General features: G+C 37.0%; 2 protein-coding genes across 13 annotated transcripts in view; one reads left to right on the top strand and one right to left on the bottom strand.

The window, feature by feature from the left end:
* Positions 1-1,550: 1,550 nt before the first annotated feature.
* On the bottom strand, positions 1,551-18,905 carry ZCRB1 (zinc finger CCHC-type and RNA binding motif containing 1). 2 transcript variants are annotated; one of them, XM_006058174.4, is made up of 8 exons: positions 18,728-18,905; positions 17,050-17,135; positions 11,981-12,009; positions 6,130-6,241; positions 5,679-5,786; positions 3,149-3,261; positions 2,974-3,049; positions 1,551-2,252 (listed from the first exon to the last, which is right to left on the bottom strand). In XM_006058174.4, the coding sequence occupies exons 2-8, from the start codon at positions 17,131-17,133 to the stop codon at positions 2,121-2,123; spliced, it is 654 nt and encodes a 217-aa protein (XP_006058236.1). In that variant the 5' UTR covers positions 17,134-17,135; positions 18,728-18,905; the 3' UTR covers positions 1,551-2,120. The 2 variants fall into 2 exon arrangements, with proteins under 2 accessions (XP_006058236.1, XP_025139793.1); XM_025284008.3 differs by lacking the exon at positions 18,728-18,905 and adding an exon at positions 6,334-6,469.
* The window catches only part of PPHLN1 (periphilin 1), a 171,296-nt gene continuing 171,081 nt past the window's right edge, over positions 18,893-19,107 (top strand). For 7 of the 11 annotated variants that reach the window (XM_006058175.3, XM_006058181.3, XM_006058182.3 and 4 more), the window contains exon 1: positions 18,893-19,028. In XM_006058175.3, coding sequence (XP_006058237.1) covers position 19,028 — 1 coding nt within the window. In that variant the 5' untranslated portion in view covers positions 18,893-19,027. Of the gene's footprint in view, positions 19,033-19,107 lie in introns of all 11 variants that reach the window. The other 4 variants (XM_006058177.3, XM_006058176.3, XM_025284006.2 and 1 more) reach the window with 4 other exon arrangements.

Here is a 19,107-nt window from a genome sequence, read left to right on the forward strand (position 1 = left end):
AAAGACCCTGATGCTGGGAGGGATTGGGGGCAGGAGGAGAAGGGGACGACAGAGGATGAGATGGCTGGATGGCATCACTGACTTGATGGACGTGAGTTTGAGTGAACTCCGGGAGTTGGTGATGGACAGGGAGGCCTGGCGTGCTGTGGTTCATGGCGTCCCAGGGTCGGACACGACTGAGCGACTGAACTGATAGAGGAAAGCAGTGGTTATGGGACAAGGAAAAGATTTCTAATGACATTTTAACCCCTTCATCCATTTCTGAAGCTGAACTGTCCGTTATGTGATCCAGTGACTCTCCATCCCACCTTTTATAATCACGTTTCGCTCCTCTATAAATAATTGCATCTAAATTACTGATCTTGCTCTGGTATATTCTATGTAAAACTTTCAAGTACTACTCTAGCCAGGGTTTTACTATTACACGTTAATCCCTAAATACTTCATGATCATTGTTGTGTACCACATATTACACCTATGGAATATAAAACAAAGAAATGTATTAACATTTAATACTTATAAATAAGGGCTTCCCACATGGCGCTAGTGTAAAGAATCTGCCTGCCAATGCAGGAGATACGAGATGAGGGTTCGATCCCTGGGTTGGAAAGTTCCCCTGGAGGAGGGCATTGCAACCAACTCCAGCATTCTTATCTAGAGAATGCCATGGACAGAGGAGCCTGATGGGTTCTAGTCCATGGGGTTGCACAGTCAGACACAATTGAAGCATGCATTCACACATGCACTTACAAATCTGTCCTATTATATGTGGCCATCTTTATGATAATCTGAAAATTGTAAACAGCAGTTCCAAAATAGACACCTAGCAAAAACTCCAAATGAATAAATAAGTGATTGCAGATGGAAAGAAAACATATCTGGTAAGACAGGCATTCTCTGATTGAATGTTTTCGCATTAGAAACAACCAGTCTATTATAGGCCTCAGTCCTTTTCTCTGAAACCCAGGAGTCGAGACTTTTAAAGCCAGAATTCCTCAGCTCCTGTAAGCTCCATTTTTTTGGTCTAGTCATTTGGATTCTGCTGTTTGAGGCTTTCCTCAAACATTTGTTGATGCTTATGTGTCTGTTCATATTTGAATGTGAAGCACTTAAAGTGAAAAGTATTTCAATGATCATAAAATAAAAGCAGTTAAGATATGGATTTAACCAAAAATTTTAACAGTCATATTGTGAAAGTAGAGGAGGGCAGAAGGGAGTATAGATTGAAAAGTCCTCCTTCATTCCTTTATGGATTAAGTGGTAGAACTATATGTATTTTATTTAGCAAGATGTATTTACATGTGAAAAGAAATAAAGAAGCTGGCTGGCTGCTTCTGAGGAATGGAACTTGACGCCAAAGGCAGGACAAATTACTGCTGTTTGGCTACAAGCTTCTGAGAGCTACTTTATATTTTATGGGTGACTGCAATGTATCCAGATAGGGATAAAGATAAAAGAAGTAAGATAACAGAACACCTACATTGAAAAATAAAGTTCTCTTGAGAAAACTTTATTAACATGAATAACAATAAATCACTCCAAACTTTCCACAGTCTTCACGAAATTTTTATTTTAAAGATGAAATTTATTTCAAAAGTTCTTATATAAACCAATCATGAATAAACTTTTATAATGAACTTCTCAAATCTTTTTACTATCTACCTTTCTGGCTCAGCTGGTAAAGAATACGCCTGCAATGTGGGAGACTTGGGTTCGATCCCTGGGTTGGGAAGATCCCCTGGAGAAGGGAAAGGCTACCCACTCCAGTATTTCTGGCCTGGAGAATTCCATGGGACTGTATAGTCCATGGGGTCACAAAGAGTCAGACACGACTGAGCGACTTTGACTTTCTTCTTGGGATTGCTTTGTTATAATAGTATTACATTTCCTTTTTTATTCAAATGAACTGTTTTCAAGATTAATTATTATTAGCAAATCTTGATGCAAGATAAACATGATACTATAAAATTACCATTTCCTATCAACTATCTAAAGTAAAAAAGTATTTGGTACTAAGTGTTCTTATGTTCAAATTCTAAAAGTAATTTTTAGTCCCAAGGGAACTTGGTACTCCAAGACTTAAAAAAAAAATTAATGATATTTACATAATATATATATTTTTAATCACTAAGTTCCTCCTCATCACTGAAGTATGTGCTTTTCTTTATCCTTGGGCGTCTTGAATCATCTGATGTTGAAGGACCTCCTGAACTGGGTTTCCATTTTTTTTGTTCTTCTTCAATTTTGGCTTGCTGTAAAGGTTATTTGGAAAATAAACAAAACAGAAACCAGGAATCTGCTTAATAATATTAAAATAATATTAAATATTATTTGTCCTACCCCCAAGTTTTTTCCCAGTCTTACCATGTTACTCAGAATTAGTCTGGGTAATTTCTATTAATTAACAGGCATATGAAATGAAGCTTACTTGCCATTGCTGTTGGATGTGGGTACATTACATAATATACTGAATTAACTAACTAAAAGGAAAAATGAATTGATGAACATTTATCAACTACATTAAAACAAAATAACTGTTTATATAAAATCAGGAAGTTATACATTTTCTTCAAAAAATGTTTCATATACTTGTATTAGGACTTTTAATGATCAAAAATGTTTTTTGTTTTAAAATGAAGCTTCCTTTAAAACAATATCTTGGATTTAATAAAATCTTTTCTGTTGGGGGCTAAACTCATTTTAATCAATTAGTTCTGTTCAATTCTATACTGAAAACAGATTATGATATTAAAAGTGTTGTGGGGCCCTTAAAATCTAGAAAGAACCAATAGGAACTTTTCCATCACATTATTCTAAAGATCTTAAAGAAAGAGCCTATCTCCTAAAGTTTAGGGGCAAAGGGGAAAGACAGAGGATGTCATGAGGAGATGATTAATAAAGCAAGCAAGGAATATAAAACTATTAACTCAAGGGAGCTATGGCAGGTGCCTTGGAAAAAGAACTGTTGAATACCTGGAAAGCTATGGCCTGACTGAGGCTGTCAAGAGCAGGATCTTCCCCTTCATCTTCACTTTCTTCTACTTCTTCACTAAATTATTAAAAAAATCAAAACGCACTCAATAGTAAAAAGACAGAAGTAAAAAGACAGCATACATTTAATGTATTTGGTAAGAGTGGATATACATACATTTCTTCTTCTGGCTCAGGAATTTTCTTTTTTTTCTTTTTCTCTTTCTTCTTTGGAGGTTCACGTTCTCCAAGCATATTTTTAGGACAGGCATAACTTAAGTGTCCACTTTCCTTTTGTTTTTCATTAAGAAGGAAAGGAAGAAATAGAACATTTGTGTTAGTAACACAAAATATGAAAATATATACATTATGTATTATTAACAGAAACTTGGTGGTTCCTTAAGATTAAATGTCAAGATTCAGGATATAAAAATTCAAAATTTAAATGGACCATCTACCTTAAATGTTAAAATTTTAAGTTAGTATGATAAAATGGGGACAAAACTACTCCTAATTTCAAAGATGTTAACAATCTCTTTTAAAAACACGTGGAAAATTTAAAGTCTTCCTCACTTTTCCTTGCAATTAATTTCATTTTGCTTATTTCTTACCTAGACTACACTAGCATTGCCCACTTATGATAGCCATTTGTTACAATTCTCTTGTGGTTACTGAGAATTGATTTGTTTGAATTGATACATACTGGATTGTGAAGACAGCAGGAAAAAATAATATAAAATATTATACTTTTAAAAATATTACATAATTCAAATGATAATATTTTGAATTAAATAAAATGTATTTAATTTTTACCCTGTTTATTATTTTTTAATGTGGCTATTAGAACATTTAAAATTACATTTGTAGCTTGCATATATTTGTATTTGACAGTGCTGGACTAGCTGTAACATTAAAATGAGATATAACTCTGTCTGAGTTGTAAAAGAAGACAATGAATCTGTATATTAGCTTACCAAAATAACTTTAAGAAGATTTATGTGAGAATGAGGGTGTGGGCAGAGACTGAGCCAGGATTAAAACAGCAGAAGAGAAAGTTAATCATGCTTTTCAAGTATTATTTTATAAAGCATCAAACCAACTGTGTACTTTTTATACCTGGGGACATGGCTGAACCCAAAAGGTGTTATTATTAAGGAATTGCTGAGAGCATGCACTTAGAGAACCATTTTGCAAAGTGTTCTGGAATAACGATATACCAAAAACTGTTAACATATCCCATACCAAAAAAGGGGTTTAACAATGCAACAGCTTTTGGAAAAACCAGGCTAAAATAAACAGATTTGGGCTGAGGGAAGAGTTTTAAGAAATACTATAATGTACAAAGTATAACATAACACATTTATGGACTCATGAACCAAAACAGATTAACAGATTTACCCAGAAGTTCTCAGATAATATCTACTGTGAATATATATACTCATCTATCTGACCATAACAACTCCACCCTCTCTTCCTTTCTTTTTTTTTTTTTTTTAACAAAACTTAGGAGTCTGGAACACAGTTTTTGAAACATTAACTTAAGTGTTAGAATCACAAAATTTGACAGAACTTACCCAGGACCTTGCTCGCTCTCTCTTTCCATCTATCCATCCATCTATCCGCTCACTTACCTGTCTGTATATGTAAATATTTTTGAGGGGGAGTGAGTGACATTGGAGAAAGAACTTCAAAAACCATTTCCTTCTATTTTCCATATAATCGTGTAGCCAGAACAATGTCTTTCAGTAATTTTCCCTTCAGTAAACGCTCCCCATTAATCTCTGGATCATATATATGGAGACATTTTAGAAACAGAAAGCAATGAGACCCAGACTGAAATTCCTTTGATATCATTATGGGCCTTGGGCAAAACTGCTCTGCGGCTATGTATGTCTCCTAATCACCCAAAGTTTAAATGGATAACAATATTAATAGATGATGAGAACTAGGTAAGAAAATCTGGGTATAGTTCAGCTCCTGAACTATTAGCAGTACCAATAGGTGGGAAAACTTTTCAAAACAATATCCCATAGAGGATAGGTCATATGACAGTGTTTTTACTGATCTGTAATACTTAATCATTGTCAAAATACTATAGAAATGCAAAAATTTATGGGTCACTAAAATCTGGGTGTTCGTTGGAAGGAATGATGCTAAAGCTGAAACTCCAGTACTTTGGCCACCTCATGCAGAGTTGCCTCATTGGAAAAGACTCTGATGCTGGGAGGGATTGGGGGCAGGAGGAAAAGAGGACGACAGAGGATGAGATGGCTGGATGGCATCACTGATTCGATAGACGTGCGTTTTGAGTGAACTCTGGGAGTTGGTGATGGACAGGGAGGCCTGGCATGCTGCCATTCATGTGGTCGCAAAGAGTCGGACACGACTGAGTGACTGAACTGAACTGAACTGAACTGAAAATCTTTCAGACAATAATGTAAGTAATTAGTCTTAACACTTTTTAACCTAACAACTTTCAAAGATTTAGAAATTGGAGAAAATACCTCTCTAGATTACCCAATTCAGACTGTCTTTACATCATAGTATATTTCAACGGAATTTACTTAAATGAGTCTACATTCCCAAAGTGAAACTTTTATAACTTGATTTTATCCTTCCAGAAGTTCTGGAGAACACAAATAAAACACTGATGTGAAAACCACCTTCAAGTAAATAATGGAAAATTATATTGCTTTAGGTATACTCACCCCACATTCATAACACTTAGATTTATCAAAGTAGTTTCGTCTTCGGATGAACTCAGCTGCTCTTCCATTGTCAATAGCAATGCTTGCTTTTATCACTCTACCAAATAACTGGACCAGAGAAAAATGTAAATGCAGAAGGATGTTATCTCATTAAACCTAAAACTACAGTTATTGGATCCCATTTCTTTAAGTTTTCAATTCTATTTTTTTATATTATTTTAGCAAATGCCCACGTAGGTGTGACAAATTCTTTCCTGTAGAACAGATTTTTATTCCTTATATTCTACCAGTGTTTTGGGAACCCAGTACAGTTTTGACCTCTTTTCTATAAGTAAAATACCCCCAGGAACTACTGATATCCAGACATGACCATCCACTGCATCCCCACATTTTTAGCCTGGTTTGAACACAGACTTCTGGTTAAAAACCTTGCTGGGAACAAATGGCTTACCTGTTTGTTGTTTATTGCCCGGGTACAGTTTTGTGCAGAGTCTTTATCCAAAAATAAAATAAATGCAACCCCTTTACTCCTCCTGGTATCTTTATCTTTCATTATAGTAACCCTTAAACCATAAACAAATAGCCAGTTAAAAATGAGGCAGCAATAAATAAAACATATGAATAAATTCTTGAAATGGGAAACTGTGATACTAACACAAGTGAACACAGCTATAATTAGGAGTATCTGATAAATCAAACATTAATCAGAAGTTGAGGATGAGGTAGAGATTACAAGAGACAATGTAATCTTGAAGATTAAGCATAATTCCTCTTCTCTACTGACTCCCTCTCTGCAGGAAAAAAACAAAACTGAGGTATTCTTTTCTGCACAAAAAGTAAAGTGATTTACTCAATTTTTTTTTTCTGGTTTTAGAATAAAACTATATTCTTAATATTATTTTAAAGAATCTCCAGTTCCGTGCTTCTCAGCCATACTACCCAAAGAACCTAAATGGTATGGATAGTGACAAGAGCACAGAGCCTGCTCTTTCTCCTCATCCTTCACCCATCCCTAGTCCTGTTGGTCCTTGCTCATCGTATGTCATTAAATACATTTTAAGAAACAATATTCAACAGGGCTCTTTGGAGAAATGGCTGATTTGAAGGCTGGGAGAGGTTACGTACAAGATGAACTTGGAACATCTTGTTATGCCAGAAAGGAAGCACTTGAAAAAAAGTGTAATGACGGGGCATGGCACAAGAACAGAGAAGCCAGCTGAGGGCAGAGCCCACTGGCCAAATCTAGGGCAATCTGAGTACCAAAATGTATAATTAAATACATTCATGAATTACAGACCACATAAGAAAGGAATTCTTAAGTCCATGCTGATAATAAATAAATAAGTGCGGGAGAAAGGAGGGCTACTGCTTATAGCACAATGCCAGGGGTTGACTGGTGAATGTACAGGGAGGGCCAGAAAATCACCATTTGAAACGATCATGGTAAAGACTGGGTCAGGCAAGAATTATAACAAATGCTATGTCTCAAATGAAATTTTTATATGGAACAGGATGCTTGCATTGTCTTAACTGTCTCCCATTGATTGCTTGTTAGTTGCAAAAGGGTAGAATAATTATACAGCAGAGAAGTTGGTTAAACCTTGACTGAGTGATCAAAATTTGTATCACTAATGAGATAGATGGATGCTATATGAATCCAGAGTGACACCTTGAGAATAAATCATCGATAGCATATTCCTGCCAAGACTATATGACCCCCATATAATCATGAGGCAACATCAGGAAAACACATGGGTTAGAGCTGTATTATTTATAAATGTTTCAGACTAAAGGAGGCTAAAAAGATTTGACAGTAAAAATCAATACTTAACTCTAGACTGCATTCTGCACTACAGGTGAAAAATTCTACGTGGGATATTATTAGGTCAACTGACAAAACTGGAACACGGACAATTGATTCAACAAAAGTACTGCATCAGGATAAATTTATGAGTTTGGGGTAACTGTGCTGTGGCTATATAATATATAACCCTAATGTATTTTTAGGAAATACACAATGAAGTACTATGCTGCTGCTGCTGCTGCTAAGTCACTTCAGTCGTGTCAGACTCCGTGTGACCCCATAGACGGCAGCCCACCAGGCTCCCCCGTCCCTGGGACTCTCCAGGCAAGAACACTGGAGTGGGTTGCCATTTCCTTCTCCAGTGCATGAAAGTGAAAAGTGAAAGTGAAGTTGCTCAGTCACGTCTGACTCTTCGCGACCCCATGGACTGCAGCCTACCAGGCTCCTCTGTCCATGGGATTTTCCAGGCAAGAGTACTGGAGTGGGGTGCCATTGCCTTCTCTGATGAAGTACTATATTTAGGAGTAAAGGGTGACGACATTTATAACACCCTCAAATGACTCACAAAAGCAAACTGTGTTTGTGTGTATGTATACACATAAAGGCACACACACATGTGTGACCCCATGGACTGTAGTCTGCCAGGCTCCTCTCTCCATGGAATTTTCCAGGCAAGAATACTGGAGTGGGTTGTCATTTCCTATTTCAGGGGATCTTCCTGACCCAGGGATCAAACCCGAGAGTCTTGCATCTTCTGCACTGGCAGGTGGGTTCTTTACCACTGCTTCAACCTGGGAAGCCATACATATACACACAAACATATATATACACATACACACACACACACACACATATACCCATTCTTGAACACACATTGGGGAGAGAGTACAAATGATAAAATAAATAGGGTAAAATGTTAACAGTAAGTGAATCTGGGTAAGGGATATTTTGATGTTCTTTGTACTATTTTTGTAACTTATAAATTTGAGATTATTTCCAAATAGCAAAAAAGAGACAATATTTAAGACAAAGCTTAATTATTTTCTAAAAACTAAATTAACAGGAAAACAGACAAGAGGATATGAATGAATAAACAGAAATTTTATTTAATATTACATTTCACATATTAAATTTTATTTTATTTAGGTTTGGGTTTTTAGGTACCTATAGTCTCTAGAATGAAACTGGTAAAAAGATACCTCTATATTAAGAAAAGCGATGTCTTATTCCATTAAAAAAATAAGTTACAATAACTTAGGGGAAAATGGGCAACTAAAATGGCTTACTTTCTCAAAGGCAGCATGTGTTTATTCATTGGGTTTAGAAGGAAAGAAGTCAAGTACTCAATGACGCTCAAGTTTAGACTAATTAATTTTCTGCAAAGACACACCAGTTATTGAACATAACAAAGTTTTTAACCCATTTAAAAAAAAAGTGTGAAGTGAGACGTTGCTTTAACTTTAAAAAAACTCATAATGTTTCTGGAGGTCAGTTAAAGTCATACATTAATTTTTTGAAAGTACTATTTTGGAAGTGTTAGCTTTCTAAATCATCCTCTATTAATGATCTCTCTCCTCCATCCTCTCTTTTCTGTTCCCATTGCTTTTTCTTGTCCATAGTGGCATTACTGTTTCCATAGTCTATTCTTACTGGTTCCCTTGATGTTAATTCCTGCTCATATGCTGGAATTAACACAGTGGAAGAGTCTTCTACTTGAGGAATAAATAAAATCACTTATTCCCTTGCTTAAAAGTTTTTGGTTCTTCAAACTGCCTATTCTCCGGTCCAGCAGTCAATAACCTTTATTATGGCCCCTTTCCCTCATCTTTCACTGCTCCTCACTCGCACACTGCAAGCTTTAGCCACAAGAAGCACTCAGTGTTTATGCAGCATGGCCTGAACTTCCCTAAACTGGTGCCTCTGTTCACATGGCTTCTATTCTCTTTAAATTCTCAATTTTTGCCCATAAAATTTTACTCACTCTTCAGGGTTCAGAATGTATGAGTTCTTAAATTTCTTTAACTGCTTGTCTCTGCTGAAATCTGTATAAACACTGCCTCATCTTCCCTACTGAAGTTTATTTTTGCAGTAATGACAAGTCTTTATGTTTGGATACATGTGATGGCATTTTCACTTTATTAATTTGTCAGCTACTTCTTTAAGCTTTATCTAGAAAATGCTCCTTTCAGCTCACCTATTTTGATTGAGAAAATAGTTTCTCAGAAGCATGTATCCATCTGTTTGTTCATGAGGCCATTCAGTCCTTCCATTAGCCTCAAGCACAAGTACTAAGCACTGGCAGCAGGACAAAGTTTGTACCCTCAGGAAAAAACTGACCGTCTAGAGGTGGAGAGAGACCTATAAACCAATTAAAGTACATTATTTTGACAGAATTACCTTCTATGATAACAGAAAAGTAATTATATCAAGGATTTGAGAGGATAAACCTAGGATTTATTCCCATGTCTCTGGCATGGGAGAAAAGGTAGATGGTGGCACCATTTCCTGATACAAGGTAGATGATGTACTCATTTAAGCACATAAAGTAGACACTATTCTGGGAAACCTGAGTGTCATCTGTAACACCTCCTTCTCATTCACCCAACCATTATATACAAAATAGGTATAGCACTAAGTATTATCCATTCTTCTGCCTAATGATCTCTCAAATCTGACCAGTTTCTACCTCTCTGCCTGTATCATTTTAGTCTAGATTTCTTCCCAGGGCTACTGTTATATCTTTTAACTGGTCTCCCTGCATCTGCTCATGTTCCCCTCCAATCCAGTCTCTACACTGAAGTTGGATGGAACAAGGTTCTAAAAATTCAAATCATGTCACTCTCATTAAAATTGTTTAACAGATTCCTGGTCTTCTTAGAGGAACCTGTTTCTGGACCCATCTTGTGCTTTTCCCCTCTTACTCACTCATCTCAAGTCACAGTGGCTGTTTCTTGATCTCACTTTATTTTCTCTTGCCAGAGGGTCTTTGCGGGCCTTTGTATAAGCATTCCCTCTAACTGAAATGTTCTTCTCATTCTTTTTACCTACTTATACTCAGCCTCTAGGTTTCAACTCAAAGAATACTGCCTTTGTAAAGCTACTCTGACTCTCTAGACTAGATCATGTCTTCCTTGCTTATAGGTGCTTATAACTCTGTGTCTAACTTCATAGCATTCTCATGGCTAACAATTATGTATTGATATGGAAATTTACTCAGTGATTCTGACAGGGAAAAATCAAGAAAAGGTAACGGGAAGGTAAAGGAATAGGCTGGAATCAAACCTTGTCTTCACTGCTGATTGGCAATATGATTTTAGGTTTACAGGCTTCAGTTTTGTCAATTACAACATCAGGATAATAGCAGTGTTTACCTTCAGAGACAGTTGTGAGACTTTAGTGAGATAATTTATGTAAAGATATTAGAACAATAAGGCTTCCCAGGTGGCAGAGTGGTAAAGAATTCACCTGCCAATGCAGGAGACGTGGGTTCAATCCCTGGCTTGGGAAGATCCCTTGGAATAGGAAATGGAAACCCATTCCACTATTTTTGCCTGGAAAATTCCATGGACAGAGGAGCCTGGTGGGCTAGTCCATGGGGTCGCCAAAGAGTCAGACATGACTGAGCATGCACACACGCACACACACACACACATTAGAACAATGCCTAGCATGTGCTCATTGTTTCATATCATTATTATTAGTGTTCTGATTGATAATGATCACTGTTTGAAATTCTGACCTCAAAATTGACCTAGTAGTATTTCTGATGATTTTTTTTAAATGGAGAAGTAATTTTAAAAGATGTGAACTTCAGGATGCAGATGAATTTCAACTGTTTAATGTCCATTTATCAAAAGCTAAAGAAAAACAACTAGTCAAGATAAATATGCTCTAAATTCCTGGGATTTTAAATGACTTTAAATTTATACTAAAACATATATTAGTTATAAGATAGAGTAACACTATCTTGTTTTTACTTTATACGCTCATTAACGCTGCATAGTTCAAGAGTCAATGGTGTTTGTTTTTACATTGTTTGACAAATGATAATCCATTTATAGTATACTTGCTAACATACCTTCTACTACCTGATATTTATATTTAATCAGCTTTTATGTCTTATATTGGATAACAGAATCAGTTTTAATTCTTAATAATGTGGTATAAAACAAGTAAATAATAACACAAAGGACTACCATGAAATTATTAAATACAAGGATGTATCTATATAGTACATGGAAAGCTATTTACAATATGTCAAGTTAAAAAAAGACAACAAAATTGCATGCATAGAAAGGAGTCTTTTTAAACTTGTCTATAGATATTTATGTATATTAAAAAATTAAATACACATAAAATGTTAACAGCAGTATTTTTATTCTTTTTTATATCAAATATGTTTTATAAAAATATAGTAAGTCTACTTTCATTAAGAAAATAATGGAGAAGAAAATTAAGATAGACTTTTAAATGAAGTTTCAGGATCTGATATACTTACTTTACAACTTTGCCATACTTGGAAAATATCTGAAACAAAAGACCACATAATGATTTGCAATTTGATTTAAAATCATAAAAAACACATTAAGTTTTCAGGCTGTATATACTGACCACATTTTTTATTGTAGTTTACGAAAATTTTTAGCATTTAGTCAGTAAGGCAGGCCACAGAAGATATATTTTTTTAGTGACTTGAATAATACTCTTTTTTGTCTATTGGTATCACAGGTATTTATTTACCTTAATTCTTAAATCTCTGACAAATTCCCTGACAAGAGTACAGGGGAAAAAAAAAACACTCTTCAAGTGTGGTAGGTTGAAGGCACACACACTGCATAGCTATAGTTCGTCCGGTACATCCATGACAACTGTCAACCCCACCAGAGCTCCAGAGAAACCTTGTGCTTTAATTATCAATGTTGTAGAATATCACTGTTCCTAACTTACTCCCCCCACCCCATCAAGCAATCACTATGTCAGAAGACAGATCCTTACTTAGACTGCTTATAAAATTAAAAAAAGCTTCTATATTGAAAAAATCGATTTCTATCAGCCTACTTCTGCCCACCCAAACATGTTGGTGGCATGTTACAGTTGGCCCTTTCTTCCCTTTTACATCTATATCTTCACTCTAGGCAACCTCATCTATTTCTATTGCTTCAGCCAGTACCTATATACTGATAGTTCCTGTTTATCATGTAACACTTTGTAGAAGAGTCTTTTATGATACATTAATATGTGTAAGAAATAACAATAATAAATGTTTGAGTTCTGTAATTAAGTTGTGTAACCCTGGGGCTTCCCTAGCGGCTCAGGTGAAGAACCCGCTTGCAATACAGGAGACCCAGGTTTGATCCCTGGGTCAGGAAGATCCCCTGAAGAAAGGAAAGCTGGCTACCCACTCCAGTATTCTTGCCTGCCTGGAGAATTCCATGGACAGAGGAACCTGGTGGGTTATAGTCCATGGGGTTGCAAAGAGTTGGACAAGACTGAGTGACTAAAACTTTCACTTCAACCTTGGAACACAGGATAACTAGATTGCAGTGTTAGTAATACTGGAGATCAATACAGACAGTTCTCTCTTTTTTTTGTTGTGGTTTGCTTTTCATTTTCTTTCTTAAAAAAAAAATTATTAAAGGATAGTTGATTTACAATGTTGTGTCAAGTTTCTGGTGTACAGCAAAGTGATGTATATATATATGTGTGTGTGTGTGTGTATGTATACACACACACATTCTTCTCCATTTCGGTTTATTATAGGATATTGAATATAGTTTTCTATGCTGTACAGTTAAGACCTTATTGTTTATCCATTCTATATATAGTAGTTTGTATCTGCTAACCTCAAATTACCAGTCCATCCTTTCTTCCCTTTGGCAACCATTAAGTTTGTTCTCTATGTCTGTGAGTCTGCTTCTGTTTTGTAGGTTAAGTTCATTTGTGACATATTTAGATTCTACATGTAAGGGATATTTTATGGTATCTGTCTTTCTCTTTCTGATTTACTTCACTTAGTACCATCTCTAGGGTCATCCATGTTGCTGCAAATGGCATTATTTTATTCTTTTTTATGGTTGAGTAGTATTCCACACAAACACACACACCTCACATCTTCATCTATTTATCTGTTGATAGACATGATTGTTTCCATGTCTTGGCTATAGTGAATAGTACTGCTATGAACATAAAGGTGCATGTATTTTTTCAAACTATAGTCTTGTTTGGATGTATGCCCAGCAATGGGATTGTGGGATCCCTATGGCAACTCTTACTTAGTTTTTTGAGGAACTTCCATACTGTTTTCCATAGTAGCTACACCAATTTACATTCCCACCAACGATGTAGGAGGATTCCTTTTTTTCTACACTCTCTCTAGCATGTACTGTTTGTAGACTTTTTAATGATGGTCATCCTGACTGCTGTGAGGTGGTGTTTCATTGTAGTTATTTTCATTTCTCTAACAACTATCAATGTTTAGATCTTTTCATTCATGTGCCTATTGGCCATCTGTATGAATGACTATTTTCTGTACAATATTTTCTAATGGCATCTCACTTCACTCAGAGTCCTTATCATTAGTCATTATCTTACCATTATGCAAGTCCTATAAGGCACCCCTGAATGTGCTTGTCTCTGACTGCCTGCTTCTCTCCACTTTATTTACTGTCTGACTGAAATTCTTGTCCCTCTTAGACATCTGCACAGCTGCCTCTTACTTTCTTCATGTCTTAATCAAAAGTCACCCTCCTAAAGTAAAATTTCACCCCTAAACTAACATTTAGTAACCCTCCATTCCTGCTTTATTTTTCCCCTTAGCATTAACTTAGTATCTAGTATCGACAAATATCATTTGAATTTTTTATATTTCAAATTGTTTCTCTATCTTGCTGTATTGTGAGTGCCAGAAGAGATTTTCATCTTTTTGTTCACTGATGTGTTCCTTGTACCTGGAACAATGTTCTGTGGCACACAGTAAGTATTCAATGAAAAGAGAGATGTCTCTATTCTGATACAAGGAAGGAAACCAAAGTTCATTTTCTCTGTTCTTCGAGACTCAAGCTGTCTTAATTCATCAAGTACTATGTAATCAAATCTTTCACTTTCATCAAGAGGCTCTTTAGTCCTTCATTTTCTGCCATAAGGGTGGTGTCATCTGCATATCTGAGTTTATTGGTATTTCTCCCGGCAATCTTGATTCCAGCTTGTGCTTCATCTAGCAAAGCGTTTCTCATGATGTACTCTGCATATAAGTTAAACAACAGGGTGACAATATACAGCCTTGATGTACTCCTTTTCCTATTTGGAACCAGTCTGTTGTTCCATGTCCAGTTCTAACTGTTGCTTCTTGACCTGCATACAGATTTCTCAGGAGACAGGTAAGGTGGTCTGGTATTCCCATCTCTTTAAGAATTTTCCACAGTTTGTGCTGATTCACACAGTCAAAGGCTTTGACATAGTCAATAAAGCAAAAGCATATGTTTTTCTGGAACTTTCCTGCATTTTTGATGATCCAGCAGATGTTGGCAATTTGATCTTTGGTTCCTCTGCCTTTCCTAAATCCAGCTTGAACATCTGGAAGTTCATGGTTCACATACTGTTGAAGCCTAGATTGGAGAATTTTGAACATTACGTTGAGATGAGTGAAATGAGTGAAACTGTGTGGTAGTTCAATATCAAACTGAACATTCTTTGGCACTGCCTTTCTTGGGGATTGGAATGAAAACTGACCTTTTCCAGTCCTGTGGCCACTGCTGAGTTTTCCAAATTTGCTGGCATAGTGAGTGCATCACTTTCACAGCATCATCTTTTTGGATTTCAAACAGCTCAATTGGAATTCCATCACCTCCAATAGTTTTGTTCATAGTGATGTTTCCTAAGGCCCACCTGAATTCACATTCCAGGATGTCTGGCTCTAGGTGAGTGATCAAACCATTGTGATTATCTGGGTCATGAAGATCTTTTTTGTACAGTTCTTGTGTGTATTCTTGCCACCTCTTCTTAACATCTTCTGCTTCTGTTAGGTCCATACCATTTCTGTCCTTTATTGAGCCCAACTTTGCATGATATGTTCCCCTGTTATCTCTAATTATTTTGAAGAGATCTTCAGTCTTTCCCATTCTATTGTTTTCCTCTATTTCTTGATGAAAGTGAAAGAGGGGAGTGAAAAAAAGCCTCTTGATGAAAGTGAAGAGGGGAGTGAAAAAGTTGGCTTAAAGCTCAACATTCAGAAAACTAAGATCATGGCATCTGATCCCACCACTTCAAGGCAAATAGATGGGGAAACAGTGGCAGACTTTATTTTGGGGGGCTCCAAAATCACTGCAGATGGTGACCACAGCCATGAAATTAAAAGATGCTTGCTCCTTGGAAGGAAAGTTATGATCAACCTAGACAGCATGTTAAAAAGCAGAGACATTACTTTGCCAACAAAGGTCTGTCTAGTCAAGGCTATGGTTTTTCCAGTAGTCATGTATGGATGTGAGAGTTGGACTATAAAGAAAGCTGAGCACTAAAGTATTGATGCTTTTGAACTATGGTGTTGGAGAAGACTCTTGAGAGTCCCTTGGACTGCAAAGAGATCCAACCAGTCCATCCTAAAGGAAATCAGTCCTGAATATTCATTGGAAAGACTGATGCTGAAGCTGAAACTCCAATACTTTGGCCACCTGATGCAAAGAACTGACTCATTTGAAAAGACTCTGATGCTAGGAAAGACTGAAGGTGGGAGGAGAAGGGGACGACAGAGGATGAGATGGTTGGATGGCGTCACCGACTCAATGGACATGAGTTTGAGTAAACTCCAGGTGTTGGTGATGGACAGGGAGGCCTGGAGGGCTGCAGTTCATGGGGTCGCAAACAGTCAGACACGACTGAGCAACTGAACTGAACTGATGTATCACCTATGCAGCGTCTCTCCACTGTACTTAACATCTACCCAAAGTAGCAGAGAAAAGAGGGCACACTTGGAAGATAGGATTCATGTTATCCCTGGAAGTCCCTCTCAACCATCAATCTGCAGAACAGACAAAGCAGGAAATTTTGTTCTCTGTAAGGTAAGGAGCATAAAGAATATGTTGGAAAGGATTTCTTTTTCTCTTTTACTCACCCTATTCTGAATTGAAACCAAACTTTATTAAACTGTTACGTTTTTGTCACATATTAAATTAAGATATACTTTCAGAATTGGAGGGTTAGGAAAGGGATCTGTTTTGCTTCCATCAGCTCTTTCCTCCAAAACCTCCACCCCACTACCAGTTTCAAAAGCCAAGTAAGCAAGCAGGAAAAATCAGCTTCATTATGCTAGTAGTGTCTTCTGCGTTTTTTGGTTAAAAAACAAACAAACAAACAAACTTGTTATTCTCTATAAAGCACTGGAAATTTTCTTTGGAAATGACAAGTGTCTAATTTTTTTCACTTATGTTTGCAATAAAGGTTTTTGGTATTAATGATTTAAGTGCATTTTAATGTATTTATTAAGAATATTGTCTAAGAGAACTGCTTGCTTAAGTGATATTTGTATCTCAAATACAGAATTCAGTAGATAATAGTACTAATATAGCAACTTACCCGATATAAGTCATTGTTGGTCAGGGAAAAGGGCAGATTGGATACATACACTGTGCTTTTACTTGGGGCCAATCCACCACTCATTTCTAAAAAACAAACAAACAAACAAACCCAGAAGCAATCTAAAACAGGTATTCTTCCTTGCAAGTAAAACCAATACTATAGGAAAATGACAAATTTATACAATTTTTCTTACTTCTTAGTAATAATCAGTGATAGCTTATGGTGAACCATGTCGGATTCATGATCTCCAAAGAAGATTTAGCTTCGAGATCAGGGACAAGGGTTGATCACTTAGAGCTTTTGTGTCACGGAAATTTTATTTCAGTGTAAAAGTATCAAGAAAGCTTCTGACATAGACATTAGATGAGGGAAGAACGCCCCCCTTGCTAGTTTTATCAAAGCCTCATATACTTTTATCAGACCCACTTTCACAACTTATGTCTTAAGTTGACAAAATTAGTCAGAAGGTTCTTGTTAAGAAGGAGAAACATATCCTCGAGCAAGACACATTGTTGTTACATGTAATGTTACATCACTACACTAATGTTACATCATTAGTACAGAGCTTAAGGAAAAGCATAAAAATGAATTGTTTTGTTGTGTAAGCATTAACTCTGGGCTTAAAAAAAGTCTTAAAGACTGTTGTCATAAAAACTCAATAATTTAAGGAAAAAAGTTTTATATGACTAAGACAAAGCATGTAGAAAAGAGTTAGTCTTTTTCTCCTCTTCAAGAGCCCTGAGACTCCTTAACCTACCTAAGAATCAGCTCTCACTCAGGAACAATGACTCTGGCTGGGTGAATTAAGGAATTGCGTTGCTCCAGACGCCACTTAAAAGAGTCTTTACACTAACCCTTTCAGTGATGGCATATGGTGTGAAGGAAAAGGTGAGTTTCAAACAAATGAGGGAAAAACTCTGAGGCTACTCTTAACCTCTCATAAGGCTAAGAGCAAGAAAGTGCTTTCAGATATGCCTCATACCTTACCTACCCATGTGAGAAAGAGCCTGGGAGGGCAGGAAGAACCTTAGCCACTGATATTCACTAATTTGGTTGAGTGCCTTTTTGACTGTCTTAATATTTTTGTCTGGAGCAGTGCTAAGAAGAAATTTTGGCCTCACATTATGATGTAATCAAAGTTCTCTCAAATCACTAATTTTGCATGTTATCGCTAAATTATGAAATTATACATTTTATCATTTGAATAATTTTCAGTGCCCTGAAGGGTACTGGCCTGTATATGTATTTTTAAGTTTACAAGTAAAATCTGTAATTTATTTTCATATCGTATATTCATACCTGTGAAAATTATCTCAGATTCAATCAAGTTCAAATTTTCGATTTAAAAACCGTGTGTGGTGTGTACTGAAGATCACAAATTGCAAAATAATGATTCTAAGGCATCCTTATTAGCGCTGTGATAGGAAAATCGCTTGATGATTGGAATGTTCTGGGCGACAACTTCAGGAACCTAGCACGATAGGTCGCTTTTTAAAAGCTTCCAACTGAAGCTTTTTAAAAGCTTTTCATACGTTAGCCGTTCCGGTGAGAACGGTGAGGGCAGGTAAAGGTCCTGAGATAAAAAGGGTGGCAGGAGAAAGGGGAAAATGGTTCCGGAAGCTTGTTCTGGAAAGGAGCCCGCAGGGAGCAAGGCCGCAACGGGGGAGGCGTTTACCTTCAAGTGGGGCGGGCCCGGGGGGAGGGCCAGAAGAGCGCGAGCCCTCAGCTCACTTGGGGCTGAACCCCGAGCGTTCGTCGCTCCTTGCAGCTGGCATCACGGGTCCTGGGAGGGGTCAGGCGCAGGAGACGAGAAGGTAGCTGCTGTGTCTCTTCCCGGCTTTCCTTTGACCCAAACCCCGGAGGTGGGCTTAGGGGCGGGCACTTTTGCTGACGTCTTAGTGTGCGCCGGAAGTGCCTCCCCGGGAGCGCGGCGACGAGCGGACGACTACATTTACGGGATCTCCAGGCGGCCCAGAGTCAGTGAGCGCTTTTTACCTTTACGAGAGGTGTATGGGGACGGGCACGCGGCCTCCTGCACCCGGGAGGGGGCAGCGA

The sequence above is a fragment of the Bubalus bubalis genome, chromosome 4 (assembly GCF_019923935.1).
Source record: "Bubalus bubalis isolate 160015118507 breed Murrah chromosome 4, NDDB_SH_1, whole genome shotgun sequence".
In the NCBI taxonomy this organism is placed as follows: Eukaryota; Metazoa; Chordata; class Mammalia; order Artiodactyla; family Bovidae; genus Bubalus; species Bubalus bubalis.

Coding starts and splice junctions, on each gene's coding strand:
- ZCRB1 (XM_006058174.4), bottom strand. CDS start 17,133: ATGAGTGGTGGATTGGCCCCAAGTAAAAGCACAGTGTATGTATCCAAT. Junction 3,262..5,678: donor CTAAGTGTTATGAATGTGGG/GTGAGTATACCT, acceptor GAAAAACAAAAG/GAAAGTGGACACTTAAGTTA. Junction 3,050..3,148: donor CCTGAGCCAGAAGAAGAAAT/GTATGTATATCC, acceptor TTAATAATTTAG/TGAAGAAGTAGAAGAAAGTG.